The sequence below is a fragment of the Protomyctophum bolini genome (assembly GCF_963924005.1).
Source record: "Protomyctophum bolini genome assembly, chromosome: 10".
NCBI classification, from domain to species: Eukaryota; Metazoa; Chordata; class Actinopteri; order Myctophiformes; family Myctophidae; genus Protomyctophum; species Protomyctophum bolini.
In genome coordinates, this window is record NC_137871.1 from 32,717,996 (window position 1) to 32,739,646 (window position 21,651).

The 21,651-nt window shown below is 43.2% G+C and overlaps 1 protein-coding gene across 2 annotated transcripts in view; it reads left to right on the forward strand.

Annotated features, from left to right (window-relative positions):
• Nucleotides 1–21,651, forward strand: part of LOC308322927 (glutamate receptor 3) — a gene marked incomplete at its 3' end in the record, with an annotated part of 142,922 nt that overhangs the window by 69,271 nt on the left and 52,000 nt on the right. For both annotated transcript variants that reach the window (XM_080774418.1, XM_080774417.1), the window contains exon 4: nt 6,766–6,953. In XM_080774418.1, coding sequence (XP_080630544.1) covers nt 6,766–6,953 — 188 coding nt within the window. The remainder of the gene's footprint in view (nt 1–6,765; nt 6,954–21,651) is intronic.

Genomic DNA, 21,651 nt, shown 5'->3' on the forward strand with positions numbered 1-21,651 from the left:
ACACAGCTGTAAGGCTCCTCCCGGGCTTGAGGAGCTAGGCGGAGGAACGCGATTTATAGCCTTCCTCCATGTTGGAAATAAATATATAAAGCGCAGCCTGCTTGCACGGGCACGTTTCTTTTACGAGGACTCCCCATCACGGTTTTCGGAGGCTGAATCCATTGATCAGCTAATGCTGAAAATGGCTGGAGGCCCAGGAGCGGAGAGAGTGGCAGGCATAAATCTTGCATGCGCTGGCAAGGGCAAGGTCTTATTGATAATGATTTACCACGCACGGCTGAGCAAATTCTGCGACCGAGGCCTTGAGTGACCCGCGTAAAACCCTTCATCTATTCTGTTCCATAGGTAGGCCAATCCTCCTCGCTGTTAGCCCACCACCTGATTGTTATCAACCTGATTGGTTCTGATTTTGGAGTCCTAGACCATCACCGACTACTGATGTACGGATATTCTACCGTTAGACGGACGGTTCTTAGTTTACTTATGATCTTAGATAATGATTTCTATGCATTTGACGCATTACCTTGTGTTGTTCTTGCTTGTTGTAAATTGCTCTGTATTAAGAGTGTCTGCAAAATGCCTAAATTGTAAAAGAAGAAATCAATTCTAATCGATTTGAAAATGTTTTTCTATAGTGGGAAAGTATATTGATCCACAAGGTCACACACAACATGTCTCATTGAGACACCTGAGCTTGTAGATGTGGTCATTTTGAACATTTATCTAAAGGCTTTTGAACATTGTCTACATATAATGACACCCCAAAAATATGAATTGCCGAAGGTAAATTAATTGCCGCTCTCAGCCCGACTGATGCATCGTCCTGGCTCTTCTGATTATACTGTAGGTGCGACAATATTATTTTACCTAAGCAGGGAACATTTTGGTCTGGACTGCTTTTTGTTTGATTTATAGTCTCCAGTGCGGAGGATACAATAAAAAAGATGGAGCGGTCGGTGTCAGCTGAGTTGCTGTTGTCAGGTCCTTGGTGTGTTCACTAAGGGTTTCCTCCATCTTGTGTTCTAGGATATATCTCTGCTGTCAGGCAGGAACCAGCTAACTCCCAAATGTTCATTTTTCAGGAAATGAAAGAAAACTATATATATTTTTTTAAACAAAGCAATACTGCCTCATCAAAGTTGGTATTGTGACCATAGAACTAAAAAGAAAACCGATGCCTCATTGGCCGCTGCAGTTCGTTGGAGCCATGTGTGTCCGGTTTAACCCATTTAGGCCTGACCTCAAAATCTTCACGATTAAAAAAAAAATAGCAGACCTACAAGCTCGTAGCGCTTTATTGGCATGAGGAAACAAACGTTTACATTGCCTCTGATTGGCCTACTGAACGTCCCCTTCCGTGACGCACAACAGCTTGCCTCCTCTGGAGATACACACGCCACAGAGCCGAAGGAGGCGTCTACCTTTGTATTTCTATGATTGTGACTTTAAATATTTTCAGATACTTGCATGAGGGGGAGAGGGGGTGGAGTGAGCTGCTTTAGCAGACAGTTTGAGGGTCCAATGGAGTTTTGTCAGAAGCACTTTTTAATACTTGTCATTGGTTCAATATTGTTTTAACCATCACACAGACATAAAGGGTGTTCAATCGATTTATGGAGGAAAATAAATGGAGTCAAAATAAAGTCAAAGCAATCGATTTCTGCAAAAGACTATTTACCGCTGCCAGATTCCATCACTTAATTTCCATACAAATGTAAAAACTAGGCAGGCATGGAATCTTCAGTAAATCTTAAATGAATCCAATTGTTCCTACTTCCTCCACAGATCAGGGTTTGTACAAGGCCGGGGTGCACAAAACATTTAAAATGAAAGCTATCCACGATGCCCATCGGAATTATGAATGTTTTGCTTCTCGTTCTTATTAATTATGTGACAAACTAAAATGTTATTAATGGATTCATGCATGGGACAGTTTCATAAATGCTTATCTGCATTCAGAGTTTTCACTGTCTTTTCAAATGGCCTGAGACGTGCTATTGGCTTTTTATCAGCAGAAGAGGCATCATTGATTGCATAGAACAAAATGAAAATTGATTTTAGACGCGGGCTCATACAGTACACTGTGTTTGCATGCGTGCGTATACACACATGTGTATACCTGCACATTGCACACAATACCAGCTAAGCAATCACGATGCACATCCAGCGTGATTTAGTGTGTCTAAATGCTTCAGCAGTTTGTTACATTTATACTGTCCTCCGTCTCAACTCTGTCCAGGCCAATGGAGACCATTTCTGACCCAGTTCATCTGCATGACATCTAATGTGAGAGGCTTTCGCTGTCAGGAAGAGAGAGCCCTGCTATATCCAGTTGGCTTGTGGTGGATGAGGGCTCTGTGCGTATGCCTCATGAAAATTAATAATGCATCCGTGTTGTTTTAAAGCCTCGTCCTGGAAGTTTTACCTTATCTGCAGGACATGGCGTACGCTCTGAGAGTTTTAATGCATGGAGAGGATCTGCAACGCTGTCTTCAAGTAAAAGTCATGATGAATGGAAGCACAGATGTTTTCACTTTGTCCGCTTTTGTCAAGGATAACCTTTTGTGGGCTTTTTACACTGCGTATAGAAGTTCACTATTCATGTGACTTCGGACTATATATTCAACCAACAATACGGTATCGTCTCGGTCAGGAGGAAACCTCTTTATGTCCGTCAAAAAAATTGCAAAAGTAATTAAAACATATCGAAGCTCAAAAGGTGCCTCGTTTCCAGCTTGTACTGTATATCTGCTGCTTTTAATTAGTATGGTCAATTCATGGCATTAATTTATGAACAAACAGTTACAATAGGGAGATAAGAGGTTTCTGCCAGACAGCAACAATATGACGTCCTAGTAAATACTTTTGTCGTGAAGTTAAGGCCAGAGCTCTGGTTTGATACATCCATGGCTTCCATGTGAATCTTCAACTTCATGTCTTTAATTGTCAAACTTTTTGACACCAGCCATCTGTGACGTCAGTCGTCTATTAGGTCATATCTTTCCAGATTTCAGCCCGGGCCGGTTAATAACAATAAAATAAAATTAAAGTGAAAAATTTCAGAAAGTATCTAGCGTACAGTAATTTGGTGCTGATCAGTCCAGCGGTTTGTGATATACGCACGCACGCACACACGGACTGATAACGGCTTCGCTGTGGTCGGATAACCTTGAGGTCTGACAGGCCCGTGTCTCCAGACACAGTGGATAACCATCAGAATCAGCCTTATTGTCACATCACAGTTTTACAAGTAAAGAAAAGTGGGTAAGATTTAGTTCCCATCGTGTCATTTTTCCAAGAAAAATCAAAGAAAGGGAGGAGGAGAGGGTGTGGGTTGTAAGGAGATCAATGCAGGAAAGAAGTACCATTAAAGTTTTTCATATATTTAGAAGCACAGCCGAAGGGTCTCTCTTAGCTCATTTACAGGCTGTACCAAGCGTCTCTTCTCCTTGAGGTCCGTGGTTCCAGCTCACCTAAAAGGTCACGCACCTCCAGACAGACCTGGTGGCACAACATGGCGTGGCACTGTACCGCACTGCGGCAGGGTCATGCACCTCCAGACAGACATGGTGGCACAGGGTGGCGCGGCACTGTACCGCACTGCGGCAGGGTCACGACTCACATCGCGGATCCTTACGGAATATCCCTATTCCGTTTAGAATGCTCGGCCAAAGTAATTGGTCTACAAGCTCACTCAATGTGTTGCAACTTGACGTGTTGTGAGCTTTTTAGATTGGCTACTTTTAGCGAAGAGAGTTTGTGTAAGAGGCCCCCACCTGACCTTACAGAGTGAGTGGACTAAGCACCGAGCCAACTCGGGTGAGGTTTTGCTATGTATTGGGTTCAACTGGTTAATAAGCATTGCTGCACAAGGAAAAGGCTACTTGAGGACCTTTTAAATTAAGGACCACAATGGTTTATTCCTTTACAATTTTATGTTCCAATATCAATCAATTTCAGTAAAACCATTCACAGGAAATGGTAATGGCGGGAATGCAGATTGAAGAGAGTGAGTCAGACAGACAGAGAGAGAGTGAGAGAGAGGGATGAAGTGTCCTTTGTTGTTTTGTTGCTGGTTTCAGTTTTTTCTGTTCTCTGCAGCCGCTTCACTGAGATAAGGCTGTGTAGAAAAGTGGCGTACACAAAACATTATGACAAGCTTTTCTTTGGCCAATGCAGCTCGGACGGCGTTGGGCATAATTAGCATAATACCCGATGACCAAATCTGTCCGCTGCGGTAATATTAATCGTTATGTGAGATCAGCATTTCCACTGTGTGGAACATGCCAGTGAGCAAGTTTCCCCCGCTGTTCTGCTGTCACTGCAACTTCTCTGGAGTATCTGCTTCAGCCTGCATTATATTAGACAAAAGACAGCTCGCAAGAATGTGAACATAATGTTACAAAAAGGGCCCACTTATTATGGCTAGATTTGGAAAATAATTGCATTGTCCATGGCTTTTTGATGAAAAGCCCGTACCCCTGCACTTGATTTCCATTAAGGGGGATTCATGTTCACTCTCTGCGTCCATATATTATACACAGAGGAGTTGAGAGTCAAGCCTTTTAATTTGTGTGTGTGTGTGTGTGTGTGTGTGTGTGTGTGTGTGTGTGTGTGTGTGTGTGTGTGTGTGTGTGTGTGTGTGTGTGTGTGTGTGTGTGTGTGTGTGTGTGTGTGTGTGTGTGTGTGTGTGTGTGTGTGTGTGTGTGTGTGTGTGTGTGTGTGTGTGTGTGCAAGAAATCTATCCCCGCGGAAACGGGGTGGTGGCATTATTCATCCTGTGGTGTGTCATTTTACCATAGTGTTTCTGAGTGCTCCGTTAAATGGAAATATTTCACGTGTGAATTAATCATTAGACGCGCGTCGCTCCCTCTCTGCAGCATAATGATCTCTCCCGCCAACCGGCCCGGCTGAATCTTTCATTGTCTTATCTTTAATTGAGTTGGTATAACCCTCCGAGGAGGAGCCCCGATTTAGTTCGGTTTAGTTCACTTCAGGTTTGTCTTTGAAAAGTAGTCAATGCTTTGTCAGTTATTGTTGGAACTAGCAGATCTATTCTTCGAGCTTACAATGCGTTGCATCGCAGCTGATTATGAACTTGTAGATCAGCCATTTTCAAATGGCTGAATGTGCAAAGTGGTTTAATTGAGTTTGAGGCTATACTAACAGGTTTTCCTGGAGGGACCCCCTGGAACCCCCTCAAGGACCCCCTGACGGTCCCCCAGATCTCACTTTGAGAACGACTGATTTCATGTGACGCCACGCGTAAAAACATCACCCACTGCCTTTCAATAGTATGAAGACAATGATTCCATTCACTGCCATTTAACCTCCGTTGCATCGTGATAAAATGTCATCCTGAAATGACTGAAAACACACATGCGCACACACAGTGCAGTATCGCATTTCACTGCTATTCCATTTCTTTCTATAGTTTTCATGTCAGTGGTTTTCAACCAGTGGTCCTTGAGGGGGTTCAATCTGGTCCCCAGCTATCTTTAACTCTTGAGAGTGTAAAATGAAAAGTCTACACAATTAGAGAATGTACAATAATTGTTATTTTGATTGAATGTTTGTTATCTCTCCTAATGGCACCAACATCAATTAAGCATTGCATTTTGGACAAACTCGTATCCAACGACAACAAAATATTCTTTAGTTTATAGGGTGTGTTTTGGTTCCGTGGCTCAAACAGAATAAATAATGGACCTTGCTGAGAAACCACTGGTTTATGTGGTGATGTTATTCTTTTGTACGCCTACGCTAACACTTGTTTTGCTAGGAGCTTCATAAATTACTTTGACCTTACCTTACAAACACACTGGTTTTGAAAAGAGCTTTATAAATAACTTTACCCTTACTTTATACCTTACAAACACACACACACACACACACACACAAGTCTACATGTTGAATTATGCAAGCCTTTGGACTTTGGAAAGCTTTTAGATTGTAATGAGATGACCTCTGAAGTCAATCTGGAATACATTAAACGCCCTTCAGCTCCTGCATAATTAGGATATTAATGTGAGACTATGATACTACCGTCTTTAGTAAGGCTGTGTCACCGTTACACATTCAAGCTGGCGATTCATTGTCACTCAAATAATTGCGATTAACGATTTCATTGTGTTTTTTGGCATTGGAAATTATGAATAGAAATTACATTTATTTTTGCTCTTTATTACTTTAACCACACCAAGGGGTCGGTTCGGGACAAAAGGGTTTTCAAGGTAAACCACACCAATGCAACTAATTGAGTTGGAAAAAGTAATGAAAACTTGCACGGGGAAGATATGACAAAATAACTGAAATATACTAAGAAATGACTCGCATTTTTATACATTTTTACTTAAAAAAGGTCAAAGTAGATGAAAAGTAAGAAAAAAAAAAAACAGAAATTTCAGATCTACAAGCTTATAACGTATCACAAAGTGACACGTTGTAAGCTTGTAGATCTGTTAATTACGCTTTTCTGAGTGGTGCAAATAGTATAGCTTTTGTTCACCACCAAGTGTCACTGTTGCACAGCCTAACACACAGACACACACACAGACCAGGGAGGAGGGCTAGTACAGTACAGTACAGTACAGTACCACTCACTCCAGACGAGTCTGATTTTTGTTTCAACATGGAAACGATTATGACAATCATGACGAAATAATTCAGATTATCTCAAATAATTGAGACGATTTAGACGATTTTGTGACAACGGTAGTCGTTAGTGGCTAATCCCCCCCCCCCTCCGTCTCCGTCTCCCTCCAGGGTTCTCCATCCTCCAGGCCATCATGGAGGCGGCGGTGGCCAACAACTGGCAGGTGACGGCCCGCTCGGTGAGCGGCACGACGGACGCCGCCGAGTTCCGCCGCATCATCGAGGAGATGGACCGCCGGCAGGAGAAGCGCTACGTGATCGACTGCGAGCTGGGCCGCATCAACACCATACTGGAGCAGGTCAGGAGAAACAACCCACCAAACCCACTACCTCTTATAGCTGCTTATCCCAGCAAACACCACACGACGCGGTCCATACTACAGTATATATCGATTGTTTTATATCGTTACTGTCGGGCAGAAACCGTCTATCTCCATAGTTTAACTAATTATATTTAGGAGAGGCTAACTGTTCCTGGACAGAGGTTTCCACACGATTGCCATGATCAGTTTCCAATATATACTGTATATATAATTTTTTTATCCCACGATTTTGCAAGCCATTTTTTCACCCAGTGTCGATTATCTAATGTAATCCTGGTCGCTACACTTCCTCTGCCAACCTGGGGGGGGCAGCGGACTGACCTCATGTTTCCTTCTATGCATGAGGAGTCCAAGCTGCTTCATTTCATTGTCGAAGGAACACGTTATTCCGACCAGTTCCAAAATATTAAGTCTGTAGCCAAGTGCGTTGTGAACCGATCATTTTAATTGGACCAAAACGTTTCATAATTGGATTGTACTCGTGTTGGAATAATATATTTTCCAGAATGTTGACTATAATTCTGTATCAATCAATAATTATTGAGGCAAACAGAACTGGGCCCACCAGGGGTCTAAATTAACCCTTATTTGGTTCCATTTGTACACTGAGTTAAATTAACCCTGAGCATTTTAACAGAGTAGATCGCAGTCCCAGAGGTAAAAAACAACAACAAATAACGGTATTAAATGGCCTAATGCCCGTCAAAGTCAGGGTCCTTGAAATTAAAGAAACAGGATAAGAATAAGTGCATTAAGGGCTCCTGATTGAGATGCAGTGGAGTAATCTGGAGGGCTTACGCGGCCTGTTGACTTTTACATTGTTTGGGGACTCCAAATTAACCAGAGTGGATGCTGCCATGCAGGGGAGAGATGGAGACCGCTGGAGCTGAGAGTACTTTTGGACTGGAGTATAAGTAGCAAAACCACAGAATACTCTACTTAAAATAATCTGCTTTCGGCATCAAAATAGAGGGTATATGCACATGCATAAAGTGAGTGGCAAAGTGAGTTTAACAGTCTTTTAACGTAGTTTAATGCAATCAGACAGGACTTTTCTGTTTGGATGTATGGGCTGTCAAGGCCAGAAAGTAGTTTTTTGCAACTTAGTAGGCGTTCCCGCATATATTCCGGGTATGATGATGATGTCATGCTGTCTATATAAATAACTCATTACCCAACGTCCATTTGAGATTCATATATACTAACTATAATAATGGACTACTAATTCTTGACTATTAACCAGTTATGTCCTATAGTATTTTTATTTAATTTTTTTAATAGCCGATCTACAAGCTCACAACCACTTATCAGCCACGTGACAGTGACAGCCACTTTTGTAGATCTGCTATTTTTTAAATATGTAGAATTATTTTTGAATAAATATTTTTTTTAATAATCCAAATCTACAAAGGCATTCATAACTAAAGATGCCACGCTTTCCTCCCATAGGAAGCATCAATGCATTTAAAGTAAGAGCACCGTGACATTGTACTCAACCCACAGTACTGGAGTGAATGTACTTCGTTCCATTCCACCTGCACTGCAGGGAACGGGAGGGAGACGGAGCATGCAGGGGTTGAGGAGGGGTCTGGGTCATAAGCTGCCGCTCGGAGGGTCCGACTGAAGACGTAGCCTTTTTAATCCTGTTCCTAATAACCGCAAACCTCCTGATCCCCTTTATCGAATCCCCCCACCGCCCGGGGCGGAAATGAAAGGTCCACTGGTCCTTATAGAAGGCAACAAAACACAATTACCATGAATAGATGAGTGGCTATTATGTCATGAATCTTCTGGGTTTTCCCTGGGCGTCACGGAAACGGCTCCCATCTTGGTTCCATTTGCCCGCTCTCAGGAGTTAGATTTTTACCACGAGGGTTTCGACAGTGTACTTCTAAGGCAATCAGTGGCTGAATTGGATTGTTGGCTCGTTAACATTCATTTGGATATCGGCGGCTCTCTGCCTTAACAATATCCCCTCATTGACTGTTAATAATATTCTCATTTTTTTTAAAGAATCTAATTCGATAGAGGCGCCATAGTTTGAAGCAGAATTTGTTTGGTTATTAATTGGCTGTGTCTAATCTAATTCTCCTGCTCTAATTCTCAGTCGAGACCGTCTCTCAGTCTCAGATCTGTCTCTTCCTTTGTTACCTTTTTAAGAGAGGGCTGTCTGAGAATGTTCTGCATCACAAATCACATAATTATGGTCGCTGTCGGCTGGATAACTTGTATGTCCAAAAGATTTAATGTTCAGGAAAATGTGAAAAAGAAGCTGTGTTCCAATATAGTTAATTAGTCACAAGCTCTTGTTAAGTTGTTAATACTTTTTTTGTGTGTGCGTGCGTGCGTTTGTGCGTGCGTGCGTGCGTCTGCAGTTCAGTTTAAATCAGGGTGTCTCCATAAAAGGGACAAGGATAGACAGATACAGAGATCTCCAAATTATAGGAATAAAAGACAGACAGACAGACAGACATATAGGGTAACCAGTAGCATTGATTTATGCCTGACAGCGATGCATTTCTTGTGTTTTTATTTTCTCTTCAATAGAGCACCGAAGTCTGACGTCACTTTCAGTAGAGGGCGTCAGTCCCCAGGTTCATGTATTTGTTTAGTTGCATTGAAATCTCCATTGAGGCGATTTTAGATCGCCTCATATAACAACTGTGTTTGAAAAATAAACATGTCACCCCGGCCGCTTCACTCATATGGATATGAAGAATCAACTGACTGAGAGAAAACGCTAATGTTACTGCTGCTGAATTAGTTAGATTTTCGCTAGAAGCAGACTGTATCATATATGAGTGACTGACTGTTGCAAACGATACAGAGACACCTCCCTAACAATAACGCCGAGACAGCTTGTTTATTTTTGGACCACAACGCTTATAGTAGACGATATTAAGATCACCCCATGTTATTCTCCATAGAGAAATTACTTCAGCGAACCAGGGGAATCGTCAGGATGAGCCAGTTAAGTCAGGACTTCGGTGCTCTATATCCAATAATAACAATACAGGGCCCTAATCTGTGGTCTCATTAAATCCCTTCCCTGCACGCCAGCGCAGTGTAAAAAGAAAAGTTAAAAACTTTTAACAACGCTATACAGTACCTGACAAAAGAAACAGCGGTCGGCGCATATTTTCTCAGACAGTGCTCCATTTAGTGGCTGAACGCCACCGTGGGATCTTGTCTTTTACTGAAGATAATTGAAATAATTTGGCCAATGATGATGAGCAATATGGGCTGTGAGGGAAAGTGCTGCAGAAAGGCTGCTCTGATTCAGCGGTGGAACGTCGCTGTAGAGTGGAAACCTTCTATGAATCTATGTCCTGTACAGTATGTACTGTATGTGCAGTGGTGGGAAAAGTACATGCTTTTAATATTTCCACAAGTAAAAGTATCAATACTGCAATGTAGAAATACTCTGTTATAAGTAAAATGGACGGAATTCGAAATGCACTTGAGTAAAAGTACAAAAGTATTGATATCAAAATGTATTTTAAGTAACAAAAGTTGTGCAGTGTCCCATTTCACGGGTTCAAAATGTATAAAAAAAATGGCTGATCTACAAGCTCACAATGTGTCGCATCACATGGCAATTTTTTTAGATTGTAGATCTGCTATTTTGGCTGAAATTTAAGGCTCAAGTGGTTAGTATGCTTTGTAATAATAATCAAAATCTATAAAGTATAACTATAGTAACTAACGTTTTCCAATAATTGTAGTGGAGTAAAAGTACAATATTTGCCTCCGAGATGGAGTGTAGTAGAAGTAAAAGTATTGGGAAGTACCGTACTTTAGTATATGTATATTATATTACTTTCCACCACTGGTATGCAGTGTAGTCTATTCTGCTGGGTGTAGACCACAATGGAAACAAGCTTCAGCTATACTGTAATTGTGTCTAGTCCACATTGGCGCTTTTGTCTGTCTGTCTGTCTGTCCGCCCAGACTACCTGTGTTCTAAATTCATCATATTTATTTTTAAGCCTATTTTATAATTGCATTTGTTATTTATTCACTTTATTCATTTATTTAACACCTCGTTAATACTCTCCATTGGTTCAATATGTATTAAATCCACACTCACAATTAACCACATTCCCTTTGAAAAATAGCCGATATTACACGCGACACGCTGCAAGCTTATCTATTTTTGCTACTTTTGCGTGACACTATTAGTATGACGAAGTAGGGCAATAATTTACAGAAAAATAAACGACAACAATATTAAACGTCGAAATCTGGATATACAAGGTTTCTGGCCGACAGCAGCAGTGAGCTAAAAGCCAGCCTCTCCCTGTAAGGAAGCAGAGACAGAGCACCGTGTGTCAACAGATTAATTTTACACCCACTGTTCCACCATTTTCACAGATAAAAGCTTACAACTGATGGACTGGAATGATTGTGCTGCTGATTTCCCCTGCTGGAAGTTTTGTTTTTTGTATTATATACTTAAGCAATAGTTCCTCAAAAATGTCCTTAAAGGGACACTTCACCCCTTTTGCAACCAGATCTTATTTAATCTAGAAACTTTCCTGGGGTTTTTATGTGGGTAATAGTGTTTTTAGATTTTTTTTGTATTTCAAAGTGTCCATGATGTCATGGACACTGGGCTCACTTACTTCCTGGACTACATGTTGTCTCAAGGCTACCACACACCGGCTGCGTCCGTCTGCGGCGCGGCGCGTTGCCGCGCGGCGCCGCCTGGAAAATAGAACTGTGTTCTATCGGCGCGCCAGGCATGTCGGACGCAGCCGGTGTGCGATAGGTTCATTGAAAATAATGGAGGCGGCTGTGTGCGCCGCGCGGCGCACACAGCCGGTGTGTGTCGGGCTTGAGTAAGACAGCCCTCCCCCTATCCACAAGGAGGAGCAGTGCACCAAAGCATTATGGGTTATCCAGAAAGGAAGTGAGCCCAGTGTCATGACAATTTTCGGAAAGATTTGAGGCACATTTTAACGATTTTTCTAAAATAGCAGACCTACAAGCTCGTAGCACGCCACTCGGCTTGTAGATCTGCTATTTTTCAATAGCTAAATGATAACATAATGTTTAAAACACCAAATTGGGTTCCCACCCAAAATGGGTTAATTTGAACACTCTCAGAGTTAAGGGGTCTTTGCAAATAAAACATTTGAGAACCACCACTAGTACTAGTGGACTCCTAATGTGCCCATAGTGTCATAGTAAATTAGAAAATAATAAGAAAGAATACAAAAACCCGGAGACTAACATTCAGCATTTTGGGTGTTATGATCAAAATGAGAACATTATAATGGTGTGTAAAACAGAAAATCAAAAATGTGCCGTGTACGGACATGTTGGTGACCCCTGGTTGGACAGCACAGTGATGACTTTAAATTGGTGTTGATTATGAAAAACAAAATGATCACAGTAACGCTGAGAAACTGAGCTGTTTACGATAGTATGGCGCTTGAACGTAATGCATTTTTAGCATGGCTCCATCTGTCTCTCATGAATAAAAGACAGGAGGCTTCTTTGAAGTGAAACCTTTTGGGTGGAGGCTGTGTAGACTGTGTAGGCGCTTCTTCAAAAGGCTGAGTTGAGGTGTTTGAGTTGTTTAATGTAGCAAGCAAGCAAGCCTCAATGGAATAGACTGACAGCCATCCTAATAAGGCCTGCAACTATGGATTATTTTCTTAGCGATTATTCTGTTGACAGGATTACTTTTCGGATTAATCGGACTACAGCGGAGCGTGTTTTAAAATTGATACTGAGCCCAATGTTGTGCTTCACCGCACAACGGCAACCTGCTGGGGACACTGGGACACGCCCCCAGCACCCACAGTGTCCTGCTGGGGACACTGTGGGTAACACTTACACTTACACTTACACTTACCTGTAAAGGAGTAGTTCTACATTGCAGTATTGATACTTTTTACTTTAAGTAGAACAATTGAGTACTTTTTTCCCACCACTGCCTGCCTCTGCTAACCTTGACTCCAGTGACGGGGCTCACTCACCTCGGAACTCGCCCACTGCCTGGCCGCTCAATAACCTTCTAAAAAGGGCAATGCATGACAATGCTGTTTACTATACATACTGTACATGTAGATAATAGAACGGTAGAGACTGACTGACTGACCAACTGACACTTAAAGATGGAGTGCCATGATTTTTTCCCACCCTAAAACATGATCATCAGGTCTTATTGTTATATAAGGAGGAAGAATGTTTTCATAAAAGTGTACATTATTTGTTCAAATGTCATTTTTATGTGGGCACCCCCACCAGTTCATTAAGTCTGTATGCCTGGTTTGCCTGGTGGGTGGTGGTGGGTGGTGATCCACCTGAACTTCAGCCGCACCCACAGCTGTAGTTGTATGATAAAAGGGGGAGGGGTTAGGGCAGGGGCTGATAGTGTGATGTCACTATATTACCGTTTTTTTAATTGGCACGTTTGACTCATGGGTTCAGCTTCCAGGAAGAAACCCTACATACATCATTGCACATAAAAACGACTCCAGGGTGTCTAATGACGTACTGTTACCTTATAGACACATGAAAAACTGGATATATATATATATTAAATTTTCCCATTACTGAAATGAATGGCATCCAATGGCCTCCTCCTCAGACATTAAACAAACCACCAGATGCTGGATGGAAAACGTTGGGCAGTATTATCAAGTGTACCATCACCGTTGCAGTCAAACTGCACAGACCAGAGCAGCACACAATGCTCATTTTGAATGAAGGAATACAAACACACTACTGTACTGTACTGTACTGTACTGTACTGTAGGCCTACGCGAAGAATCATACAGTGCAGTTCATTCAGTTCAACGTTGCCTTCATCTGGCTCGCTGATGTAACCCAGCAGCTACAGTAAGAGAGCCTCATTTGCATACTAAGGCTAAGTGTTACCCACGTTGCTAATAATACCCTGGCCCGCGTTGATAATCAGACGCTGCGTGTTATGTTTGTAGTGTTATGTTTGTAGTGTGGGATGCGGAATATATATGTTTTTGTTTTTGTGATGCTGGAGAGAGAGAGAGAGTGTGCGTGCGCCCAGGCTATTATCATTTTGTGCTATAACAACCACCGTGGATTTATCACCCCACAGGACTTTTCCATCAATACGCTGCACTGCAGATAAATTACCCCAATAGCTATCCTTCCCCTCACAACATGAATGGGGCGCCTCTCTCTCTCTCTCTCTCTCTCTCTCTCTCTCTCTCTCTCTCTCTCTCTCTCTCTCTCTCTCTCTCTCTCTCTCTCCCTGCTAGCCTCGGTCGGCTCTCCTGAATCACATACACCGAATCCGCTTCGCGGAAGCATCAATTGTTATGGCCGTGTATTTAAAGAAAACAATAAAGCATTCGGCAGCGGCAGCAGCACTGCGACGTTAGCGGACACAAGCGCTATGAGTGACTGTGATTGACTGTCAGCAATTTTTGTACACGTCTTTACTGTATTTTACCACAAGCTCTAACTCTTCACTGTGTGTGTGTGTGTGTGTGTGTGTGTGTGTGTGTGTGTGTGTGTGTGTGACTGTTTATGGGCTTATGTGTGCATGCGCTGTGACTCTGCAGTGTGTCCTTTTGTTGTGTGCCGCACCGTGTATGTGAGTGTGTGGTATACATCCAAACTTATGTGTACATGTAAGTGTACAGTATGTGTGTGTGTCTGTCTAATCTGATCCATCTATGCGATTGCACACAGACCCATATATTGTGTGTACTGTACTGTACTGTACTCCTGCATGGCTCTCACAGGAAAGCCCCCTGGGTCTCCTGTGAGAGACTGTGCTCACAGGCCAAGCAGTGGTAAAGCTACCAAGTACATTTACTCAAATACTGTGCTTGACACATTCACACATTCACTGGTTCACATATGGACATACATACGGACATACATATGGACATACATATGGACATACATACGGACATACATATGGACATACATATGGACATACATACGGACATACGAATGGACGGACATAGCTCCGTAATGGAGGAAAAACATTGTAAAAATAAATGGCAAAAGTCAAATCTGCACACACATTTTCTTTCCCAAACATTAAAAGTCCATAGACTTGGCTGCCACATGACGTCATTTCCGAAATCCAGACAACACTCAAGTAAAGTGATTCTCACAATAAATGAGAGTATGCCAGTAACTGTACTTAGTGCCCACTGCTGGCAACAAAGCCAGCTCATCTCATCTCCAGTGCAGAGAGAGAGACAGACAGACGGACTGAATGAATGAATGCATGGATGAATGAATGAATGAATGAATGACAGACACCTGGGAGTGGCCACGGGCACACAAGCTGTTCAAAGAGACTAGGAATGGATTGAGGGGGATTTGCAGCCCGATGTGCTAGAGAGAGAACCCGGGAAGTCATTTTGTTGTGTCCTTTGTTATGGATTATAGTGGGGATGGGGGAGAAATAACATTCCAAGTGTCGGATATTTTAATCTGGCCATGGGAGATGGAAGGAGTGGGAGACAGGGAGCAGAGGCTAGATAGCTGCTATCTGATGGAAGAAAGGCGTCTAAGCAATGATGAGTAAGATACAGCGGAGGAACATAAAAGAGATATTGGGCGTGCTCTGCTGCGGCGGAGAGGGGGATGATGGAAATGATATACCGCGCAATGTTTATATAACATTCCCCAAACGCAGATACTCGCAGTACTAGAAGTCTTAATAAACCAAGAAATAATAATTAAAATGAAATGTGGGAGCGACCTGCTCAGCCCCTTATACCTTAGGTACAATCTGTATAACCCACAGAGGTCTATAATTTTCAAAAGGCAATAATGAACAAAACTACTGTAGTATAACCCCCCCCCACAACGCACATTCAAAAGCTCCTTGATTACTTTGATTGTATCGCTTAATAACGCGAGACGGCGCGGCCTCCCCCATGAGCCTCTTGTCTCGCTCGCCCTTCCGTCCCACCTGGAGATAGTGCTGAAGAATAATAAGGAGTAGAAAGTGAGCTAATATCAGTGATGATGATAAGAGAGAGGCTGGCTGGGGCTGATCCTAACCCATTTTGACCTGAGATCAGATTCTAAAAATGTCTTCTACATCCTGACAGTTTTCTGAAAAAGCTGTTTCTATGTCAGTCGTTCTTCGATTTTTCAAAGATAGCAGACCTACAAGCTCGTAGCGCGCCACTCGGTGGCGCGCTATGAGCTTGTAGATCTGCTATTTTTCAATAGCTAAAGCATAACTTAATGCTAACACCAAAAGGGGTTCCCCGCCCAAAATGGGCTAATGTCAGCTCATTGTCCCCTGGCTGTGGGGGGGCTGTTTGATGTAAAAGCCCAGGATAGCTGGCAACTTGGAAATCCCTGGAACCCACCCCGGCTGTTCGGGGGCCATTTACTATCAGCGATTACAGAATTAAATGGGATTAGAGTGTTATCATAAAGTGGAACGTGACCTCACTGACTCTATACCGACTGGCTGGCTGGGAGTGCCTAAAACGCCACACTTTGTGTGTGTGTGTGTGTGTGTGTGTGTGTGTGTGTGTGTGTGTGTGTGTGTGTGTGTGTGTGTGTGTGTGTGTGTGTGTGTGTGTGTGTGTGTGTGTGTGTGTGTGTGTGTGTGTGTGTACTTTTGTATGGAAATGAGAATATATCTAAATCAGAAACATGATGTTCCGGCAAGAAAGGAATTCTATCCGTCTCATCATACCTAAAAAAATCATCCCGATCATGTTCATTCCCTTTCCGCTTTGAAAGCCAATTTTATTTGTCCCTTGAAATTGAGTAGGAAGCCTTGATGTGATTAAAAAATTAAAAAAATGCAGATCCTCTTGAGGTATTGAGTGGCACATTGTGCTGGCATATATCGGAGAGACGGATGGACACGTGCCATCTGAATATGAGTGCGGTGTTTGTTCAGCCATCTTTGTTTTGAGGACAAGCCAGTGCTTTCAGCACTAGCTAGTCTCCCGGGAAAGACGCTTAGAAGTGCCAAGAAGAGGACGGTAATGCGGTGACCACAACCACCGCCACTTAATTAGCCCACATACTCCCACCAAGAGCCTCTGAGCACATATGGGAAGCAGAGAAGAAGGTCCACAGTAAAAATCCAAAGTGTTAATTGGAAGGGCATGAAACCCTTTGGCTGATGTTTGTAGTTTAGTTTTCAAGTTCAGGTTCAAAACGCCAGCAGTTTAAAAACATTGCAGGCTGCGTATAAGGCTGACCTCAACGGTTCCCTGTGATGTGTGTAAGCCAGTGGTTCTCACAACCCCCAAATTAATGTAGCCATACAACTGGAGTGGGCAGTTTTCTAACCTGGTGTGATGAACATCACCTACAAGTTAATGTAAGGAAAACTGAGGGATCCCAGGTCTATAGGTGACCACACCATGATCACCATACATGGTCATGACATCAAACAGGTCACCTCAAATATCTAGGAGTACACATTGATTGTGATTATGAGCTGGCACTCCCATGTGACAAGTATGTGTGCAAAAGTACACCAGCGCCTTCATTTCCTCCGGAGGCTCAGACTTTTTGGTGTAAGTAGAAACATAATGGTGATCTTCTATAGAGCTAGTATATAGTCAATTCTAAGGTATGGTATCACCAGTTGGTTTGGAAACCTAACTGTAAAGTATACAAATCTGAGATCCTTAGATTAGCCAAAATGGCAGGGAAGATCATGGGTATATGTCTTCACCTCCCATCACCCCCCAGGTCATCTTTGAGCAGGCCACCATTGGGCAGGTTAAGAAAATTGTGTCTGACCCCTCCCATGTACTATACCCTGAGTACCGGCTAATGCCATCATCCATGCGTGCAAATATAATAATAATAGGTACAAGCATTCCTTTGTCCCTCTGTCAATCACACTCCTTAACAGAGTCTGTGCAGAGGGCAGACAGGGTAGGGGTCAAAGGTTATGAGGTGAGGATGTTCTTCTCCTTTTTGCACTAGGTATGTTTGTTGGCAGAGAGTGCGTCACAGTCTGCCAACAGTGATGTCTGCCCGTCGCTGTATGGGTTGGGTCATGCTCCTCTGCTAATTAAAAAGAAACGAGTGGTGTGTTCTGGCCCCAGGTTTTGGTATATTTCTGGTGTCATTAGGAACTCGCTGTGTGTCCCATCCAGCCCCAAGGTTGCTTTTTTGCACTAGGTATGTTTGTGTGCGTGTGGTATTTAAATGTACGAGTCACTGTGTACCTTTGTCTTGTATTGTATTGTATCTGTATGCTGCAGGACGGGTCCTTGGGGTCCAAGACAAATTTCTCCTTCGGGAGACAAAAACTGTGCCGTCGTTAAGGTTCGTTCACAACTTCACCCCAAGCACCAAGATTAAAACGTGTTCTAAGTCAAGTGGAACTATAATGAAGACAAATCAAGCCATAGTTATCATTATATTTATACTAGTGCTTGGTGTGAACGAGCAAACTGTCAGCTTCTCCTCTTTCAAATGCTGGCCGCCTGCTCAGTATGCGTCTGGTTTCATTAGTGTGTCTGTCTTTGATAAGAGTAATATATAATGTGGTAGCCAGTTGCCTTGTGTGTATGCTGAGAACAGAAAGAAAGACGTTATTTTCAAAGAAGAGGTCCAAATTGATGTTTTGATACTCAGAAGAATCAGAACCAGAAGGTTTTGTTTGTCGCTCCTGATGCAAGAACAAGAGGTGAACTGCAATTGTGTGGGAAGAATATGTTCTGAGTGGCCAAAAGAAGTCTACACAATTAGGGAATGTAGAAGAATTGTTATTTCGATCAAGGTTTGCATGGAATTGTGGACGATAAGAAAATATATTATGGTGCAAATGCCGATTATTTTTTTGAAAATATTGGACCTTTATATGAAAAGGGTTGGAAAAACCCATGCTTTATAAGGCTGAAAGCGCAGGGTGATATATAAGATATGTATACTGTGTGTGTGTGCGTGCGTGCGTGCGTGCGTGCGTGCGTGCGTGCGCCTAGGAAACACTGCTGCAGTGGAAAGGTCAGCTAGGGAGGTAAATGGCCTGGCGTTTATTGAACATTAGTTGTAAATGTGCAGCTGGAGTTTTACATTCAGAGAGGAGGAGGAGGAGGAGGAGGAGAAGGGGGGTCCCTGTCAGGCGGGCTGAGCCTGCATGGCCAGTCTGTTGGAGGAGGGTTGAATTCAAGGTCATCCCATCCTGGCTGTCGATCCCCATCAGGGTTTTAGAGAAAACTCTCGGCTAGGAACTGAAGCCCTCGCTTCCGCCGGCAGAACAAAAGGTGCCGCTGCATGAGCTGCAGGATCAGTGTGCGTGCCAGCGCCAGGGTGCACCAGTCACAGGGTGCACGGGGGTGCACGAGAGTGCACAAGGGTAAATGGAAAAAGGGGAGTCAGATTATTGAGGTCGACGACATCCTAGCTTTTTTCCTCTCTTTAGCTGTGCCAGAAAGAGTGTCTAATAAAAATCATTTGTGTGTGTGTGTGTGTGTGTGTGTGTGTGTGTGTGTGTGTGTGTGTGTGTGTGTGTGTGTGTGTGTGTGTGTGTGTGTGTGTGTGTGTTTGCATCTGCAGTGTGTTGTGTCTGTGTTTCCTCATGCGTCAATGAATTGTCTCACTGTGTGTGTGTGTGTGCAGTATGAGGCAGACGAGGAGGGGAAATAGAGGGCAATAAATCCACAGCTCTCAGAATAATATCTCAAAGTTAATACGAAATCATGTGGGAGTCTGGTTTTGGTTTCAATATCCTGTATCCCTTTCAAGGCAAAGCTGATTAGCCTTGATGACAGTAGCATGGTCAGGAGGCGTGCGCGCTGTAACTGTACTTGAATATGTGCTCTAACTGTACTTTTATGAAGATCTCGTTTCACATCTGAAGTGAGCCACTACGCTATTGGAACATCTTGTAACATACCGTATAACCTATAAATGTCTCGCTGAAAGACATTTATTTGTTCTCCCACCTCTTCTTTCAGTACACAGTGTTTCTGATGTACAATAATTATCTTTATGGATGGATGGATGGACAGACAGACTATCTAGAGCTGCCTACAACTAAGATTTAATAATACTAATTAATGTAAAAACACATACAAAACATAAGCCGTCCATTTGGACCAACTGGGCAACAAGTATGAAGTACAATCTCTCACTGTCACCAGCAATTGAGCAATATGAACATAAACACATCATATATCCTACACACTAGCAGGGACAGATTAACCCCCACAAGGGCCCCTGGGCCAGTATTTATTTGGGGTCCCCCGTAGCGTGCGTTTGCCTGTGCATGAAATCTTCAGATTTATTCCTTTTTGGACCTAAATTTAACACAATCAACAGCCAATGAAGGAGCCCTTTTCAGGGCCTCAAACCCAGTACCACGCAGTCCAGTTTCCCTGAAGGGCCCCTGAGAGCCAAGGGCCCCAATGGCTAATTTGACCGTGCACATAATATACTCAATGTACAGTCTATCAACAGTCAGTATAATGAGCACTGTACCATTCTATATCAACGCTGAGACATTTACAGCACTTCACATAAGCAGGCGACACCGTTCTTCAGCGTAACATCCCAGTAGTCGTTGTTGTTGTTGTGTGCCGGAGTAAAGCAGCAGTCATTAGTGATGTCGGTGTCTTTATTGCCCTTTTGTTTAAAAGGACACTTCACTACAGCGAGAGTTCGTGTATACAGTGCGGGAGGAGAGTCGTTATGACTTTCTGCACTAACTAAGGGCTTTTCTTTTTTTTTGTGCGCGTGACTGTTGTTGGCAGAGAGCGCGTCGCAGTCTGCCAACAGTGATGTCTGCCCGTCGCTATAGGGGTTGGGTCATGCTCCTCTGCTAATTAAAAAGAAACAAGTGGTGTGTTCTGGCCCCAGGTTTTGGTATATTTCTGGTGTCATTAGGTACTCGCTGTGTGTCCCACGCAGCCCCAAGGTTGCTGCGTGGTGCTGTTGCCAGACTGGCTGTGGTGAGCTGCGGGCTACATGGGCACAGGGCGAGTCCCGGGCCCGAGGCCTGCTATGGAGGAGCTCTGCCAGCCCAGAGCCAAGGTCGGCGTGTAGGGTGAAGGTGTGTGACTCAGTGGGGCATTGTTCATCATCACACTGCGGCAGAGCTAAAACAACTCCGGGGAAGTCATAGTCATATAAACTATGGATAATGAATGCTGAATACAACCTTTTGTATGATGCTACTATAACTACTGTACAAGGGAGTCTATTAACAGTGTGGTGGCCCCTCTCTGTGCAGTCTTTAGCAATCAATAGTCAATAGTAATGTCCAACTTTCACACTCTTCTCAACCACTTTCAACCTGGTGTTCCTATTTTTTGGGAATGTCAAGTAGGTGATGTTATTAAATTGTTTTATTGTTCAGATCGGTGATCCACAAGCTCACTAGTCTGTGTCCCTGCAGGCAAATGTCTCATTTCCCTTTTCGGGTCTCAAGCTAAAACGTTTGGGACTCCACTGCCCTATAGTCGATTATTTTGGGCTTGTTTTCGTAGACCTGTCTGCTTGTTTCTTGTGCAAAATGTGTGCTGAACAGTGGTACAGTATGTGGGTATGTTGGTCTTAATGATGGTGAATGTGTCAGAGAATGCTGACTGGGCTCCATAAGGAGGACATCAGTGTATCTTATACAGCATGATGCTGTGCTCTGCATAGAGGGAGGAGGACATCAGTGTATCTTATACAGCATGAGGCTGTGCTCTGCATAGAGGGAGGAGGGGGGGGGGAC